The 18,735-nt window shown below is 49.9% G+C and overlaps 1 protein-coding gene across 3 annotated transcripts in view; it reads right to left on the bottom strand.

The window, feature by feature from the left end:
• The window catches only part of Pax5 (paired box 5), a 177,690-nt gene that overhangs the window by 70,139 nt on the left and 88,816 nt on the right, over positions 1-18,735 (bottom strand). For all 3 annotated transcript variants that reach the window (XM_075967315.1, XM_075967317.1, XM_075967316.1), the window contains one exon: positions 8,739-8,868. In XM_075967315.1, the coding sequence (XP_075823430.1) occupies positions 8,739-8,868 (130 nt within the window). The remainder of the gene's footprint in view (positions 1-8,738; positions 8,869-18,735) is intronic.

Raw genomic sequence — 18,735 nt, 5'->3', positions numbered from 1 at the left:
GTTTGGAACAATAGCCTTCCAAGCTGCCAGCGAGTGTAAAAAATAAAAAAATCTACTAGTACATTACCAGGAGGGCCATCCAGCTTCGTTTATTTTTATCCTACAAAATCCAAGGTCAGAAGCAAGTAGAGCACTTTCAGCGGAAATTAATTTTTTTAATTGACATCACACTTACCCAAATATTAATTCATTCATTCAACAAATGGTTCTTGGGAACACTGGGCTAGCCTGAAAGCAAGGCATCGCTTCTTCAATGTGCGTGTTAATTATGGAGACGCCTGTGTTTCACTTTGCCTCTCAACTGAGCAGACCTCTAGGCTTCTGGGGGCTCAGAGTGGTCTGACAAATACTAGAATTTAAAACTCTGGGATCCTAAGAACCCAAGGACCAACGACCGTGAGTTTCCTTACTGATGTGAAAACAAGCATTTTAAATCCAATTGGATTTGCCCCAAGTCATTCTGGAAGGCAAACAGACCGGCGTTGCAGGGAAAGAGGAGACTCTCCATCTTGGGTGCTGAGTCTTTTTATACAGCGGTCTAGTCTCGATGTTGTCTAGTTGGTGATGTAAAGAAAGAGTTCACTGCTACTGCAAAGGCTCATAATAGCTGCAGGTGTTCAGCAGCTAGCAAAGGATATTGGAGGGGCCCCACAAATGAAGTAGGCAGAGCTGGAAACCCAACTGCCAGAGAATGCTACCAAGTCAGGTAAGCTGGAGGGCTAGGTAGGTGTTCCCCGGGGGCATCGAAGTGGGCAGGCCTCTTTCCACATTCCCCGTGTTGACCCAAGAGGAGCAAGTCCACCAAGCTTTTGAGAGAGGTGTTTTTTGAGACAGGGTTTCTCTGTGTAGCCCTGGCTGTCCTGGAACTTGCTCTGTAGCCCAGGCTGACCTCAAACTCACAGAGATCTTCTTGCTTCTGCCTCCTGAGTACTGGGACTAAAGGTGTGTATCACCACTGCCCTGCTAAGAGAGGTGTTTTAATCTTTAGGTCAAGCCCTCTGATTTTATTGAGGCCACTTTTAAACTGTTTTGGTAGTTGCTAAACAGACAACATTCAGAAGCCTAAAAATGTAAACAGGGATTTCAAAGAGGTTCTGTGGGTGAAGGCTCTTGCCAAGCAAGCCTGGTGACCTGAGCTCAATCCCTGGAACTTCTGTATGGCTGGAAGGAGAGACCCACTTTAGGAGAGTGTCCTCTGACCTTCATGTGAGTGCCATGGCTCGTGTGTGTGTGTGTGTGCGCGCGCACACACACACACACACACACCACACTACCATTTTTGCAGATATAAACGGTTCAATAATAACGTATTCTTCTCACACTCTGTGATTAAACATGGTCGTGTGTGCCCGAGGCCCCTTCCAGGGTGTAAGATGCACAAATACAAGCATGCATTTACAGTGTCCAAGTGCACAGTTACACAAAAGGCAGCCTACTTGTGCATTGCTCTCTGCCTCGCAAGTCATAGAAAATGAATAATACTAATAACCCCAATGAGCCCTCCCATAAAGCCGCTGTGAACTTTGTATGTCTCCTCCTGGTGGACATTTTAAATCTTTCTCTGATCTTCAAGATGAAAGATGATATTTTTAGTGTTGAAAACATGTTATGCACATCAAAAACTCTTTGGGGTAGACATATGCCAAGGGCACATGCCAAGCTGAGGGATATCTGGGGCAATGCTTAGGTCTGTGAGCTCACAGCACAGATGCCAGCCTAGGCTGCAGGATCCTCAGCTCCTAACCTGAAGATGCTTCAGCTGAAGGCAACTTCTAGCATGTACCATTTGAAGGTTCTTTGCTCTTGAGATAGTAAGGTCACTGGCAGCAGAGTTGACCCAGTTTTGGTAAGGAATTGTGCAGGGCTATGTGAAGAGTCCCACTACCCTGCTTGGTAGTTTCTACTAAGTCTGAGAAACCCCAAGATCTGAGTTATAGGCTGGGCCCAACTGGCAGTTGAGAGGGAACTGAGAAATGGCCCTACCCCTGAGGCCCCTCATTCTCTCTATACATTTAGAGGACACTATCTGGGGCTGTGTCTTCTGCTGGAAGTGTGTTTTCCCCAAATAATCCCCAGACTTCTCATAACTGACATCTCTGATCACATGCTGGCACTCTGGGGAGACTGATTCACCACCTCAGCCCACTCCCCACCCAGCCTTTCGATAATCTCCCCCTTGGGATTCTGTTCCAGAGCTCCCGACATTGTGAAACCTCACTGTGTATTCATTCGGTGTTGACTGTAAATGCCACCCCCATCCCCACACACCCTTGCATGCAGGCACACCCAGGGAGGGTAGAGACTGTCCCCAGGGACCCCACAGAATGAGTAGCTACTGATATCACCCTTTCAAAGGCACGAAGCCACTTCCACAGCCCATTTTCTCCCCCTGGAAGCTGGTGGGCCAGCACTGGGTCCCAGCTCTCATGCGGTATTATGACTTTCACCGTCCTTTCCCCAAGCACTTCTCAGCAGCCTGGGTACACAGACATTTCTCAGGGTCTTGCTTTCATTTTTCATTATGACTCCACTCTGAAGGAAGAGGTATTTAGCTACGTCTGATGAGCCTCCACAAGCCTCCTAAAAAGTGGGTCAAAGGAGGTGTTCCCCACGGAAGGATGAACAATTGGCTGTTCAGAGCTGCCTGGCGGCTAGCCAGCAGGATCTTGAGTGAGAAGCAGAGCACATCTGAGCAGGAAGCCTCCTTAGAAAAGCTCCAGAGTCGCTCAGTATGAGGGGGTCGCCCACCAGGGGCCTGGAACCAACCCTGAAGATTGCCCCCAAGGGTCCAAGCTCCTCAGTTCATAAGCCAAAAGCGATGTAGAGGTTTTTAGTGTTTCTCAGATAGGGGAGATTGTCCATTGCTTGCTGCAGTAGCATTAGGGCCTGAGCTCATCTCCCTAATGCCACATGTTTAAAAGGTGGGGTAGTATTCACCCCGTAATCCCCGCGCTGAGTAGCAGAGACAGGCGGATTCCGAAGCTCCATGGCCAGCCGTCACAGCTGAGTTTGTGAACTCTGGGGACAGTGAAAAGCTCCAGTTCAAAAACAAAGTCAAGAAGGATCGAGAACGACACCCAACATCAGCCTCTGGCCTCCACGCTTATGCATACGTGTGTGTCAGAACACACAGGTGTGCACACCCACAGAACTGCAAGACACACACATGAGAAAACATCCCAACTGCACTCAGACACTTGCGCTCCCTGCCCCTCAGCCACATGTCCTGACAACAAATGTCCTGAGCCTCTTTCTGTGGACATGTGCAGGCAGAATAAGGACCCTTTGAGAGTCCCCAAGAGTTTGCCTCGCTACCCATCCCCATAGATAACTGACACTGGGATAGTCTGTGTTATACACCAAGGATGGAGGTAACGGACTCATTTATGCAAGAACCAAGATATATATTAAGCACCATGCTTAGCACTAAGCAAGGTACGCTCAAAATGCCCTCTCAAAATGCCAGATACCAATACAGACATCACCACCACCACCACCACCACCACAACCACCACCACCACCACCACCGAGCTCTTGCTAAAGATGCAGTGGATCTTGCTGGCATCACCAGAATTACAAACCAGAAATGAAAAACCAAGACAATCCCCCAAACATCGCAGTCAGGCAGCAGAAACGGTTGTTCTCCCATTTCATAACTAGAAAAACTGAAGCTTACAGAGGACATGGAATCTGCCCCCAACACAAGAGCACTTAAGTGACAAGTGTAGACTCAACCTCTCCCCTCTGGCTCCTGTTCTGAGCTCCTTCCTCTAGCCTCAGCTCCTGCTCAGATCAAGAGCGCACAGGAGTGTCTGGGGTCCTAATGCTCCCAACAGTAACTGTAGCAGGCAGAGCTGGAGACTCGGGGACTTGGCAGCTTTTCTCTCTGCCTTTGTGGGTCTCACCCACCGTGTTATAGAAGGGCCTCTGTGGATTGATGGGAGCGATGTCAGAAATGTCTCAGATTCCAGGCCACTACCAAAGTGAGCCAAAAGAGGCCTTCCTCAATGTCCTGCCATTCCAATCCGCTGATGCAAAGACCTGGTCCCCAGGGAAGAGACCACAGGGACATATGTTGGCCTAACTCCTTTATTCTCAAAGGAAAAAGGTCAGGGGGGCCCAGCTGGGGGCAAGACTGTCAGCTCTTTGACCAGTGGGGAGGCAGGCAGAAGCTAGGATCCTGGCCCCACACCCGCCATGCCCTTTTGTAGGTAGGTAAACCCAGTAGCTGCCCCATCAGCAGGCCTGGGGCCCAAGGACACACACCTGCAGGTAATTAGTCCCAATCAGGACCGGCCTAACCTGCTGACAGAGCAGGAACGGGCTGGTCATGTCACCAAATTTGCAGATGGTGAGCGGTTTCTGAAGCGTGGCCCTGGCTGGCAGAGCAGGGTTTAGCTTAATATTTAATGCGGCATATAAACGGTGCAGAGAGACTGACTCGGGCTCTAATGAGACCTTCCTTGGGCTGCCTGGTATATGGAAGCAGGGATGGGGTAACTCGGGGACTCCCATCCCCCATTCTCGTTATGGCCAGGAAAGATGGACAGAGGTAGACAGGCGGATCAACTGCCACCCACACAGCCACTAACACAGGCTGAGGGAAATGAAAAGATCCAGGGCCCAGCGGCTCTGCAGCCTTCCAAGGTCTGGAATGTTCCTGGGGTTTACTTTCTATGATGAGGGGCATTGTTGGCCGACAGACAAACAGACCATGTTTCTCTTTTTCCTTCACTATGGCCTCGTCCCACCAAACATTCAAGTAGGTGAAAACCTGTTCACAGGCGTTTGAATTGGGAACTACACTTCATTTCCATGTAAGTGTGAACCTGCCATCTCCACAGTCTTCACAGACCTCATACTTCCCTAGGACCCCAGCTGTTGTGTCTCACTTGGAGCTGTGCCAGAAGTTCCTCAACCTGCTGGTAAACCATAATGCCAGGATGAGCCTGTATAAGTCCCCCACCTATACCCCTTCGTGTGTGTGTTCTGTGCACGGGAAAGCCCTGGGTCACCTCATTATGTCCACAGTACAGCTGTTCAGGATATGTCTCTAGCAGACACACATCACTTGGCTCCTCCCGTGCTTCATAGTCCAGGCACTGTTCTGATTTTATTTACAAGTAGATGTGAAACAGGTGTGTAGACCTGGCTGACCTCAAACTCACAGAGATCTGCCTGCCTCTGCCTCCCAAGTGCTGTGATTAAAGGCGTGGGCCACCACTGCCCGCCTTATTTGTTTTTAAAGGCCCTTTTTACAGAGGCTGGAGAGATGGCTCCGCAACTAAGGGAACTGTTACTCTTAGAGGACCCAGATTTGGTTCTTAGAGCCCACACCAGGCTGCTCACAATAACCAAACACTTCAGTTCCCACAGCCCTGGTGCCCTCTTCTGGCCTATTTGGGCATGTGCACATATATGGTGCACATACAGATAAGCAGGCACACACACACACACATATAAATAGTGCTTAGCAATATTTTTTGTGTACACAAAGTTCTTTACATATTAAACAAACTAACTTTTATCATCTGTATTACATTCCCTACCATAGTTTTTATTTTTGTCTTTGGATGTTTTTACATACAAAAGGCTTTTAACATTTTTCAATTATTTGCATTTGAAAGGTTTTTAAAGGCCTTTTCTACACTAAGATTATAATTTTCCCAAAGATTTTTTTGTTCTAGTTTATTATGACTTTTTTAAAAAAAAAGTTTTGACTAACTGGAATTTGTTATAAATGATACATAAATATACATGTTTAGGGGTACACTGTGATGTTTTGATATACAGCACAATTTGTCATGACTAAATCTGGCTAGTTAGCATACTGTTAACTCAAACCATTTGTCCCCATGGAGACAGTGAAATGGGGATCTGGCCACATGTATTTGGACCTGTTTCTGCGCTGTCCATCCCAGCCCATGTGTTTGAAACCTCAACTTCTACAATAGGTTTAGTTATTATAGAATTATCACATGTTTTTGTTCTTATTTAAAATTTTATTACATTTATTATTTTTGTTTGTTTGGTTGTGCATGTGTGTGTGTGTGTGTGTGTGTGTGTGTGTGTGTGTGTGTGTTGGGCAGCAAGCACTTTACCCACTGACTGATCTTGCTGGCCCCTTGTCACCTTGTCATACGTTCTGGAATGTTCTAGAACATATACTTATTTCTTTATTTCAGAACATTTCTAGCTATCCTGCAGTGTTTATTTAGCACCATTTTGACAATTTTTCTTAAAGTCTATTGTGCTTTCCTTGGGGTTACTTTACTGTAAGAGGTGCCTTTCTGACAGTCAGTCTAGGAAGAAGCATCTCTCCATTGTTCTGTTCTGTCACTGTGGCTCTAAAGCTAAATTTATTCTCTGGGATTGTATATATTGTTGTTGAAGATTTGTTCTTCTATTATGCTAAATATTACTTCTTTATAAGGAAGCTAATGATTATGTTGATAATCGGAATATGCCTTCCATTTTGTATGTCTGCTTTTGTGTTTTGAAATTAGGTCTTACAATGCAGCCAAGGCAGGCCTCCAATTCCTGATCCTCCAGCTCAGCCTCCTGAGTGCTGGATACCACAGGTGTACCCTCCAAGGCCCTGCTCTAGAAGATCCCTGACATTTCAAAACTAAGCATAGCCCTAATTTTGGTCAGGGATGTTTATACTTCTTTTCTGTGCTATAATGTGACTTTAAAAATGAAGAAATTCAAATAAACACAAACTAATGTCTGGTCCAGGGATCTGAAAACCAATCCATGTATCTTACTCCTGACCCTCCTGCAGCCTTCTGCAGGTCTGGGAGCCCCTGTAGCACGCTGCAGGTCTGGAAGCCCCTGTAGCATGCTGCAGGTCTGGGAACCCCTGTAGCACGCTGCAGGTCTGGGAGCCCCTGTAGCACGCTGCAGGTCTGGGAGCCCCTGTAGCACGCTGCAGGTCTGGGAGCCCCTGTAGCGTGCTGCTGGCCTTTTCAACTGCAACTCTGCGGATCCAAGTATAATACACATGCCTTTCTATGCATGGTTTCTAACGTGACTATGGTGGCCTTTGGCTGGGAGCCATTGAGGCCTGTTTGAGGAGCTGCTGCCACTGAGCCCCAACCTGCCATGGTCCAAGGGACTACAGCCCAATGGGGCCAGCTCTTCTAATATTTTGAGAAATCAGAAGGCTTGGTTTGTTTTTTTTTAAAGTCTTGGCTCAAATTTTCTGAAAGCCCCATGAGGCCCAATTAGATTTATCTGAAGGCCAGATTAGCCTTAGCTAGCAAGCATGCATCTCGTTCCCACAGACAAGAATCTTAGCCTCAGTGTTCACTGGACTATTAGCTGCCTAAATAAGCATGTGCCCAAACCCACGTCCTAAGTCCTGCCCCAAACGTTTCCTCTGCAGTGCAGTTTCCTAGGGTGGCTGTGACTCAGTTTCTTACTCCATACAGTGGGCACATCTCAGCTTGGCTTCTGCCCCTGTGTAACGGTAATATTGTCATGGAGGTCCCTAGTGAACTCCGGCAGGGGTCCTGGGGAAACACCTCAGCTCCTGGAGCTCCCTGGCTGGCGTCCCTTCTGTTCACCTCACCCCTGAAGCTCAGCTGGCTTCAGGCTGCTCCCCAGCTTAGCTAAACCGAGTACCAAGTCACTCTTGCTCTGCCCAACACTCACGTCGTACCAGACCTGCACACAGGGCTTGGCTGTTTTTACCCTGAGCCCCAGGGCTGATTTGGTTATTAGGTCTCAGCGACAGGCCTCTTTTCTTGTCACTAAGGGACCCTTGGGCCTTAGAACTTGCCTCGTTCATCTTTCTGCTTCAAATACATGAGAATTTCTTGGTTCTGTTACTACTTTCAGGTTATGTCTATCAGCCAATGGGGACATCCTGCCATCTCTGGTTGGATCCCAAGTTCCAGCCCAAGTATAGCCCGCCAGCCCCTACTATCTGTGTTTCATATTCTGAAGACCCTCTGCTTCCTGCCTCGCAGAGCTGGCTGTAGTGACCATTCCAGGGCTCCACAGTGCTGGGCTGGAGAAGGGGATCCCCCACAACAGCAAGTCCTACACTGACCAGCATGAGAGGGCTCAGGGGAGTCACAGCAGACACACTTGCTGGCATTACTTTGTGCTAGGCAAGAGTCCACGCGCCTCGTGCGTGGGGACCTGGTCATCCTCACAAGAGTCCCGTACTGCAGCCATTGTCACTGTCCCCAGCATACAGATCGGGAGACCACAGCTGGAATACTGGTACAGCTCACCCAAGATAGTTGGCACACAGCAGGCTGGAGCCCTGCACTGGGGCCAGAACTCGGGCCCCGCACATGCTGGGCAGAACCCTGGCTGAGCGGCACCACCAGCCTGAGGCCCCTGGAAGCTGATGCCAACCACAGAATGTCCTGGCTCGCCAAAGGAAGAAATCCCAGACCTCTGAGTGCCTGGTGCCACCACAGGGAACCTCTGAATGCAAGCCCTGCCTCGCTCGGCACTCATTTTCCTCTAGTTTTGTGAAACAGTGCGCAGTCATGTCACATTTCAGCCACAACCTGTGTCCCGTGTTTCCCAGCAGTCTGCCACCTGACCCGAGCTGGGACCTTCTAACCCCATTAAAGTAGAGCCCAGTCATATCCAAAAGCACAAAGAACAACTTCCAACCTCACATTCTCTCTCTCTCTCTCTCTCTCTCTCTCTCTCTCTCTCTCTCTCTCTCTCTCTCCTTCCCTTTCCCTCCCAAATTCCCATCCAGGTATGCTCACCTGTAACAATGGGATAGGACTGCGGGCCTGGCACGCTGCTTCCGATGTCAGCAGGGGTGGGGCTTGTCAAGTTAGCTTTCATGTCATCCAGGCCTCCAGCCAGCGAGGCCATGGCTGAATACTCTGTGGTCTGAAAGAGGAAGCAGACATCTCAGCATGTAGCCTAGAGGCACCCTGATCAGATGCAAGGCCATGATCTGTCCACAGAGGTTCCGGGAAACCCAGGCAGAAAGGGCAGACGCAGCTCAACGGAGCAGCACATGTCTCCAGAACGGACCACTGTTCCCAGGTGAAAAGATGGGGAGGAGTTCACACAGCATCGCAAGAAGTCATATCTAACCGACAGATTTCCCGGCTCAGCCCCAGAGGCCAGGGAGGGTGTCAGAGCAAGCAAGGCAGAAATAAGAGTCTACTTGTCAAGGGCAGGGACAGCCTGGTTTCTGGTTTGGGGGCTCTCAGACAACAGGGTGGGACCCCAGAAACAAGTGTTAAGAAGGAGTTTGAGGAATCACCCAATCCAGACCCATTTCACAGATGGACAAACAGGAGTCCAAGAGAAAGAGGGCTGAGTCCTCAGAAGATCAGAGAGACTCCCAATCCAGGGGCTAGCTGATGAGAAGTTCCCAGCTCTAATTCAGCCCATAGAGCCAGCCGAGTCGCAGTTTGACCAGTGACTTTTGGATTCTGGAAGTCTATGAACACTTGTGTGCTATAAACATTCCAGGCACAGATGTCAGATTTATCAAACCCACGACAACCAGGTGTGCTGGGCAGAGAGTCGTGTCCATTTCTTTAAGTCACTTATGAAATCTAAGCCTGTGATGAGCCATCTCCTTGACATTGAAGCCATTGCAGAATGGCTTCCAGGGAAGGCAGAAAAAATACCAGCCTGGACCTTCCCACTCAAGGAAGGACGACACTGTATCCATAAACGACATGTCTTCGCTCCCCTTCCAAATCCCACTACAAACATTGAAGGACAAAGATTTCAGTTGTGTGTCCCAAGTTTTGGCCGGGGGCTTCTCTTGGCCTGGCCTTGCTAACTAATGGCGGTCACATCCTGTCTGTTCAAGATGACATACTTGGCAGGCGGGGACAGTAGTAGGTGGGTGAGGAGGCTGAGAGCCTGCAACTTGGAGTTCCTCGTGTACTTGGGATAATGATGGTTGCTATTCCTGTGGCACCACTTGGCAGGGCCAGCGGGTGGAGTCTGCAGCACCACTTGGCAGGGCCAGCCGGTGGAGCGGGACACACGTCCCTGAGGAATGGTCCCCAGAAGAAGACCTTCCAGAGGAGGAGGAGGCACTGAGGTGGGACGGGAAGATGGCGAAGACCCGCTCCTGTCTTCACTGTGACAGGTCACTCTGTATGAGCATCCCTGTGCCCCTCCCCAAGGCCTCATTCTCCATCCCATGAGGCCATGTTTGTGCCTGGGGAGTTTGGGCAGAACCTGAAGCTGGCCCGATCAGGTGTCTTTGCCTTTTGCATTTAGGTCTCTAATCCACCTGGGATTGATTTTTGTGTCTGGTATAAAAATCTAATCTCTCCCTTCTCCCCATTTCTGAATGGATAACCAGTTGCCCATTGCTGGTTATTAAAGAGTCCATTTCTTCCTGCTGATTTGTACATCTCCTTACCTATATATCAAGGTTCCGTATGTGCACAGATGGCTTTCAGCCTGGTCTATTTATCTCTCCCGGTGCCAATAACACACCATGTTAATTACTGCAGATTTCTAGTGGTCCCTGGTGCAGGTAGACCCGGGCCCTAGCCTGGCTTCTCCATGGAGTAGCCGGGCCTGCTATGGGCCTAGGGATTCTTTGCTACAGTTTTTTGAATCAGCCTCTTCTGGAAGATGATTGACCAACCCCGGGGGCTCTCCGAGCTGTCCTCAATGGGCCACACCTCGGGACCCCAGCGCCTGCAGTCCCTCTCAGCTCCACCCCAGCCCCAGCTTCTGGAGAACACTGTGTCAGGGACTTCGCCTGTGCCTTCCATCTCAAGCCAAGCTCTGCCCATGAAGGGGGCTGTGTTATTCCACTTCTCAATGTAAAAACTTGAGACGTCGATTCTAGAAGAAACCTGATGAACTTAAAGCCAACCAGCACCTCAGCCCCAGGATTCAAACATGGGTCCCTCTCACCCCAGCATCTTGACAGCTACCCTAATGGGGTTCTCTAACTGTGAGACCCAACATGTAACAGTGATGAAATCAAACAGTTGGTTCCAACTACTTAAAGTTGAGTTTCTTCGTTTTGTTTTCTTTTAGCTCGTTCTTGTTGCTATTTTGGGGTTGTTTTGAGACAGAGTTTCATGTAGCCTAGACTAGCCTAAACTTACTACGTAGCTGAAAATGACCTTGAACTTCTGATCCTCCTACATCCAGCTCCCCAGGGCCAGGATAGCTAGCATGGATCACAACACTCAATTTCCTGTTGTGCTGGGGATTGAACTTAGAGCTTCATGCATGCCAGACGGGTGCTCTATTGGCTGAGCTATATCCCCAGCTCACTGGTAGTGGAATTAGAAGGCATAGAACAGAGACCAAGGCTTTCACACCTAGAAAAGTTAAGCCCTATTTTGTAAATTGTGGTTCACATATGAGTGGGTAGAGAGGAAAATTCGTTTCCTGCTGCGAGTTAGAAACAGCAGCATTTGAAGAGCATTTCTGCATTCCATGCAACAGGGAGCTGTTGGGGAAAGGTCGCAGTCCAGATTCCCTCCCTGTAGGATGGAACTGCGGCTCATGCCCTAGAAAGCTTCTGAAATAAAAGCCCCCCAGAGGCAGCTACCTCCTGCAGTGCACTGCCATGCCTCTAGGGGGCGTCTCTTTTGAGGTGGTACCTTCTAGAGCTCCTGGATGCCTGGACAAGGGTTCTAGTTCCTCTTTCTGTGTCTCCCTGGATGCCTGAGCACAGTGAATGTATGTTTGCTTCACCCGTGCTAGGCCCTGTTGCGTGCATGCGAGTGCGCGAGACAGAAGAGACCCTCCCACAAGCTCCCGGAGAAAGATGCAGAGCCTCAGAAAGCCCATCCAAGATAGAGGAAAGCACCCGGCTGTTCATTCTCGTGGGGTGGGGTGTGGTCAGGAAAGGTTTCTGGGGGTGGGCTGAGCGAGCTCTGTCCCTTGAGTTGGAACAACTGAGCAGAGCTGAGAGGTGAAGGGAAGGAGGGGGCCAGACGGGAATGGGGCACTGGCTGAGGGAGAGGACACAAAGGTAGGCCGGTTGGAACTGGACTACCATGGATCTCTTCCGTGGAAAGAAAGCTAAATAACAAGCAGCTCCTCCAGGCCCTCAGCATCCAGTCAAGTGTCAGCACAGCCCCCACACCTTCCCTGGCCACAGTCTCCAGGACTCTATCTGCAGACATAGCTGGCAGCTGAGGCTATGCGGGAGAGCGTAGGTTTCCCCCAAGGAGACAGAGCCATTTGCAAAAGTGTGGCTGATGGGGATTTCCTGTCTCTTCATGTATTTAAATTTCCAGGTGGAAACCAATAATTGATTTTTCCGTGTCAGACAGCGTGAGTGCATGGAGTCGCTCCCAACTGTTGGGTTCGTGAGACTAGGTACTTTCGGCGTGCGGCGGCGAAGGCTCACTATGCCGGTCACTAAAGCATTTCAGGAGGCAAAGAGAAAGAACCTCACTGAAGAGTTCAGGCTTGTGAGCAGTAGTTCTCACAAAGGAGGCTTTAGCAGCTCTGTCTCCACCCAGCAGGGGCCCAGTGCTGTTGCTGGGATTTGACAATTCTTCCTCTGCTCCTCTGGGAGCAGGCTACTATCTTTTATGGGGGTGCTCAGTTGTTCCTCCAGTCTATCCTCGGAACTGCCTGTGGTGTTCTCTCTCATCTCCAGGGCTTTCGCGGGCTGGGCTTCCAACATTCCAGGCTCCTATCTTTCTCTGTCTGGAGGGGCCATCTCCATATGAAAAGAGCTCCTACACTGTCCATAGACCCAGCTCAAATCTGACCTCCTTGGTGAAGCCATCCCTGGTTCTATGAAATCATCACTCCTGTGCTTCTTGCATGACTCTGTCATTACGCCTCCATATATAACAGCTATTTGTCTCTCTCCTTTCAGAACACAGGGCCTCCCTACAGCCTCCCCGCAAGTGTGCACTGAATGAATGAATAAATTAATGAATGAATAAATTGTCCATCCACATGACATAAACTACAGATCTCAAGAATTTACTGGAGGCCAGGAATGCCAGTCCATGTTAATAATCTTAGCACCCATGAGGCAGGGGGATCCAGAGTTCCAGGCTAGCTTGGGCTACACAGTGAGATCCTGTCTCAAAAAAGCAGAAAAACAAAAGAATTAACTAGAAAGTTTTTAAACAGGAGCTCCAAGTGACAAGGTAACCCTGCCTCCTCCAGCTCGTATACCAGGTGACGGGAAAGCTGGGTCCCTGTCCAGTGTTGGCCAAAGTCCATTGGAGAAGCACATTTATTAAAGACAATAAAAGAAATGGGTCATGCAAAGGTATTTTCTTAACCTCTGGAGACACTGCCCATTAGAATATTCAAATTCCTTGCCCTTCCCTCTCTTTTCTCCCTGGGGAAAAGGTTATTTCCCATGCTGAGTTGTTCATTTGCCTCCGACTAAACAACTAGCACATTAGAAACCCACTGTGTGTCCCCTTTAGCTTTGGCAGCTGGAAGCTCAGTCAAATTCGGGGTTCAGCCAGCAGACCCACACCACTGCTGGGCCCTGGAACAACAGCCTCCCCTTTTCGCTATAGTACATTTGGACTCCCTCAGACGGACTTTAGACATGTGTAATCACTCCTCAGATCACCTCAGACAAGTCCTCTGTGGAAAATGGGGCCTAGGAGAGAGAGACTCTTGTAAAAAAAGAAGACGAGAGAGACGTAAAGATGAGAGATGAGCCAGAGATGAGAGAGGGCTCCTGGTGCCCCGTTCCTGATAGCAATGTCTGTCTTCTTCCATTTCTCTGTTACTCGGGAAGCCGGGGGCAAGCCAACGGGAGTGAATGTGGAGGGTGCGAACAGACACACACTGTGTGTTGATACACCCACACTCTGGGCTCCTCCCGTCCCAGTCACCCCCAGTCACAGAGCCCAGCTGTGTTCCCACTCTCCCCTTCTCTGAGCCATGCAAAGTCTGTCTGAAGCTGTCATGTCAGGTTCCTGCTCCCTCTCCTGGGAGCCCCTGCTGCCGTCCTCCTCCATGACCCAGAAACAAACAGTAACGGAGGCCAGGAGTTCACAGACTGCCCAGTCCCGCACAGATAACAGAACTAAACCCCTCTGCCTGCAGCCACAGACACCCCCGGCCGTACCCACCAGTTCAGACTGTGTACCCTCCTTGACAGAGAGTAGACTCCAGTTCGTGGTGGGCCTCACCCTCTCTTCAACACCAGAGTTACAAAGACACTCAGAGCTGCCGTCTCTGATGTCTGAAGTCCGAGAATCAGAGGAGTGGGCGCGCTTCATGTTTCTCTGTCATTCGAAATCTTGGCCCAATGGGAGACAGAAATGAAGCCTGGAGTGATCACAAGGGACTCTTGTCCCGGCTCAGTCTCTCCTGGACCCATTCTAGGGGGAAAGGCTATGCTAGTGAGACAGGGTGAAATGGTGTTTTCGTTCTAAATCCTGGCTGCCTGCCTTCAGGAAGCTCATGAAAATCTGATGGATGGGAGAGGGAAAGCAACCTGGAGACAAGTACTGAGCGGTTGAGGAGTCCTAGCCACAGACTCTGAGGCACGTGTCCCAAGAGAGTGTGCACGGATGTCATTTGGGTCCCTAGGAAATTACCTGGAAAAGCACTGCCTGGGGCTGCACCAAGTATTGTCTCATCAGCACCGGGCACCACTGCCATAGCATGAAGGAGAGAAGAAACAGACACGTGAGAAAGAGGGAAGTGAGAAGAGAGGCACAGCACGGGCTTGAGAGTTCAGGGTGCCACTCAGCCAGGGCTGGGCGGGGGACTTCCGTGCTGGGGTACCACGGCCTCGGACAACCCTGGGAGCCCAGTCAGAACCAGGACACCCACCCCTTCCTTCCTTTTCTTTTTTTCCCCCACTCCCCATGGTAGTGTTTAGGTGTCTGTCTGAAGGACCAGACACTTCCTCACCTCCGCCCCTACCCAGAGGAGGCTCGAGGCTAGGGAAGAGGGGGAGAGTCCTCAGGGCCTGGCCTGAAGACAGAGACTGAGGAAGTAAGGGTTCTTCCCGTAAGAACACCTCAAGGCTTCTAGAGACTTCCATCTGGGGCTGCTCACTCTATGACCTCTAATCCCTTTCTAACGCAGATAACTCTCTGCCATTATCACTGGCCCACAAGACAAAGCACCACCTCCATCCTCATGAAGTGAATTCCAAGGTGAGAAAAGAGAGGCAAGGAGGCCACCAAGCTGACAGGGACTTGGAAATATGTCAAACCGTAAAACGTGTACTAAAATAATCATGCCATAAAATGGGAAACTCGTGCTTGAAAACATCAAGGAATTGCTAACTTTTCAGGTATGATAAATGAGATGGTTGCACTCTGCTCAACATCTTTAGAAGAATCTTTGAAAGATTTGTTTCAAGCCTTAGTAGTGAAGTGGGGCACGGTAGAGCAGGGACTGAGCACCGCATTCAGCCGACAAGAGATGCTGTGCAGCCAGTCTTCTCATCCTTCTGCCACTACTCTCTAGTTTCCAGGATACACTGCATCCCTCAGAACCCAAGCAAAATAAACCCACCCCCCTTAACTGGCTGTTTCCAGGTATCTGGTCTCAGCAAGGAAGAAGTAATCTCACCAGCAGCCCTCGAGTACCGTGCCATAATGAGAGCATCCAAGAGGCCTAGAAGAGCCAGGAGTTTGTTCTCTGCCCCCTCTCCCCGTGCCTGCTCTGCTTCTCCAGCCTGCTGCATCCCTACTCCAGCCTCTGCCTTCAGGGACTGTGAATTCCAAACCATTCTGGAGAAAGGAGACCTCACACCTTCCTCCTGCCTGGTACCTTCCCTGCCACATCCTGCAGGTGAGGATGTGGGCAGATGAGGAAGAGCAGCTCAGGATGCTCATGAGCCCGGGTGTCCTCATGCCTGCTCACGCCAGCAGTCCTTCAGCCCAGAGGCAGAGACGGAGCAGAAAAAGACTTCACTCATACGTAGCCATTGCCCTAGACACAGGCCAGCGCTAGGTCTCACCTAAGTTCATGAAGTGAAACGTGAAAATGGTCACACACTTCCTGTTCTCAGCTCCTTTTCTTATCTGGAATTTGGAGATTTGTGAGCAATTTTGGAAGGCCAGGAAAACACAGAAGAGGGAATGCTAAGAGCGCAAGAACTGGAGGGCAAATCTTTTTCTATTCTCTTTCTTTTTTCTTTCCCCTTTCCTTTCCTTTCCTTTCCTTTCCTTTCCTTTCCTTTCCTTTCCTTTCCTTTCCTTTCCTTTCCTTCCACTACCCATGGCCAGGCATGTTTAAAAACAAACAGACAAGAACAACAACGAACTTGAAAAACACCAAAATGTTAGGGTGGAAAATACTTCAATGAAACTGCTAAGAAGTGGAGGCACAGAGGGGATGGCGGATTCCATAAGTGTCGGGGGTACGGCTGCCAGTCACCACGCCTAGCTCTGAGGTCATTATGGGAAACTGGGTGAAAGAGGCATGTGATTCCTCTGCATTACTCTACGTTCATCTACAACGTTCTCAAAACAAAAGGTTGCATTTGTTTTCAAACTAGCAACTGCAAACCAACAGGCTTTAGCATTCGGTCTCCACTAACCAAATTAAATGAAGCAAAATTTGAAAATAAACTTTTTGCTGCTTGTAGACTATGAAGGACACTAGTAATAGTATCTGTCGTCTACAAAGTGCAGCTTGAGGCAGGAATTGTCAAAGATCCTGGAAAGCCTCTGATCGCCCTCCTCTGTGCCCCCTAGACACGCCAGTGTGCAGATATCAACCAAGCCACGTCACCACTGCAGTCTTAACTACTCAGGGTCCCCATCCTGCAGTGAGAGTGTCAGCTTCTAAAGGAGTGACAGAGTCCCCCTTATCTTTGTGACAGCAGCTCCTGACCCGGCTCAAAACAGTGGTGACACAAATGCCTGGAACCAAGAGGACAGGGACAGGTGCCTGGCTGAGCTCTGCCAGTGGTATCTGAGGGGCTTTGCAGTGTGAGGAGAGGACAAGCGATGACGAAGGTCTTTCAGCTCTAGCAGAATAAGGGACAGGACTGGCAGAAACTGTATCTGCTGTCTCTCTAGGACGGTGGCCGTGTCTAAGTCAAAACGATTCTCAGTGGAGCAAAGGGCTTCTAAGGAGATGCATGCATGCAAAGTTGGATGGCGTATCTTCTTTCTGTCTGCAACCCCAGAGCACCCTAAAAAGCTTCCAGGGATGGGCAAAGCAGAGACATTCCAGAAAGGAGCGTGAGGTCAGAGGGCATGCCTTCCGTCCCAGGGAAACTTTCAGCAAAGAGAAATGAAGAAACCCTTCTCTGGCTTCTGGTAGGCCTTGGGTGAGCCTCAAGGCTCGGGGCCCAAAGACAAGACGCCAGCATCTATCTGGTGTTCAGAGCTGACCAAATGTGTGTCTCGGTGACAAGGAATTCACCACTTCCTGAGGGTCAACTCTACTGCCACAGAGCCAGCTTTGGGAACAGTGCTCAGACTGTTCCCTGGAGGCCTCGGGTGAGCTTTCTCTACTCCACCACCATCAAATGTCCCCTGAGTTTCCCAGGCTGGTAACTTCCTGTCTGATTCCATACAGGGCTCCAGGGGCTCCGCCGCCCCTTCTGCACCCTTTCTGTGGCTGGGGCACTTGCTTCGGATTCTGGGGTCCTCATTTCCTGGCTCCTCATGTTGCTCTCCAAGGCCATGAACACTTACTCCAACTTTATTAGAAGGAAGAAGAAGTGATTTTGTATGTGACACAAAATATAAGCATTCGCGTCCCCCTCCCCCCCACAACCAGTGTGGTATCGGCAAGCTTACATGTGTCCCCAGACACAAACTGGAAGGCCCCTCCCCACAAGGACACCCTCATTGTCCTGATCTGAACCTTGGGGCCTTTTGGGAACTGATGCCCACATCTGGGGCCATGGGAAGGGTGAGGGCCTGCAGGGCTGAGGCCTGAGGGTAGGGGAGGAAGACTCGCGTGAGGCTTGGGCCTGCTCCAGATGATCAATCAGTTCAGGTCCTGATGTGTAGAAGGAAGGAAAGTTCCAGAAACAAAGCTCCGTCTTATGCAGCCAAATGCCACAGCTTTCCCCATGACTGTCCCATCCCGCTTTAAAGCTAGCAATAAACTGGGAGGGTCATTCCTCTCAAGGAAATGTGCGATTCTTATCTACCGAGACACCTGAGTATGGGTGAAAAAAGGGGACCCTTTTCATCACGGGAGGAGAGAAGCCACCCCAAGATGACCACAGTTCGCCTTCTTTCATACTGTCCAGCTGTGAGGAGGAGAGGGAGGTTTTCCTGGGACCAAGAAAATAACAGACCACTGCCCTTCGAAGAGAGAATTATCAGATAGAGCAGGGACAGGGTACAGGTGGCGCCCCGGATGCAGTAGGGGTGGGGTGGAGAGGGAAGGGGTGGGCGGAGTGGGGCAGGGCAGACCCCTTCTTCTGACCCCCTCCACTAGCAGAGCAGAGTAGAATCACGCCTATTCTTCCCACCCCTCCCTTAAGCCAAAAGGCCACTTCCCTGCCCCTTCTGTCCCCTGTCAGAAAGGACTCACTAACAGGCAATTCTCTGCAAAGGCAAACACAGGGCGCCTGAAGAGAATGGCCTCTTTGTTACTAAAGATTCCCTAGGCCAAACAGAAACTGCGATGGAACTTCCAGAAAAAAAGAAGGCTAAGAAATCCATGAACACAGATCCACGATCTATGGTTTAGAGGATTCTGCTAGAACTCAAAGAAATCCTAACGCACCTTAAAAACTGGAAATAGCTTGCATGTTCCACGTGCTTCCTACACACAGGGGACTGCTGCAGGTTAAAAGGTATTGATTCATTTAATCCTCAGAACAATCCC

Source organism: Microtus pennsylvanicus, chromosome 3 (assembly GCF_037038515.1).
Source record: "Microtus pennsylvanicus isolate mMicPen1 chromosome 3, mMicPen1.hap1, whole genome shotgun sequence".
In the NCBI taxonomy this organism is placed as follows: Eukaryota; Metazoa; Chordata; class Mammalia; order Rodentia; family Cricetidae; genus Microtus; species Microtus pennsylvanicus.
Note: the sequence above shows the minus strand (reverse complement) of the source record. Positions and strands in the feature narration are given on the sequence as shown.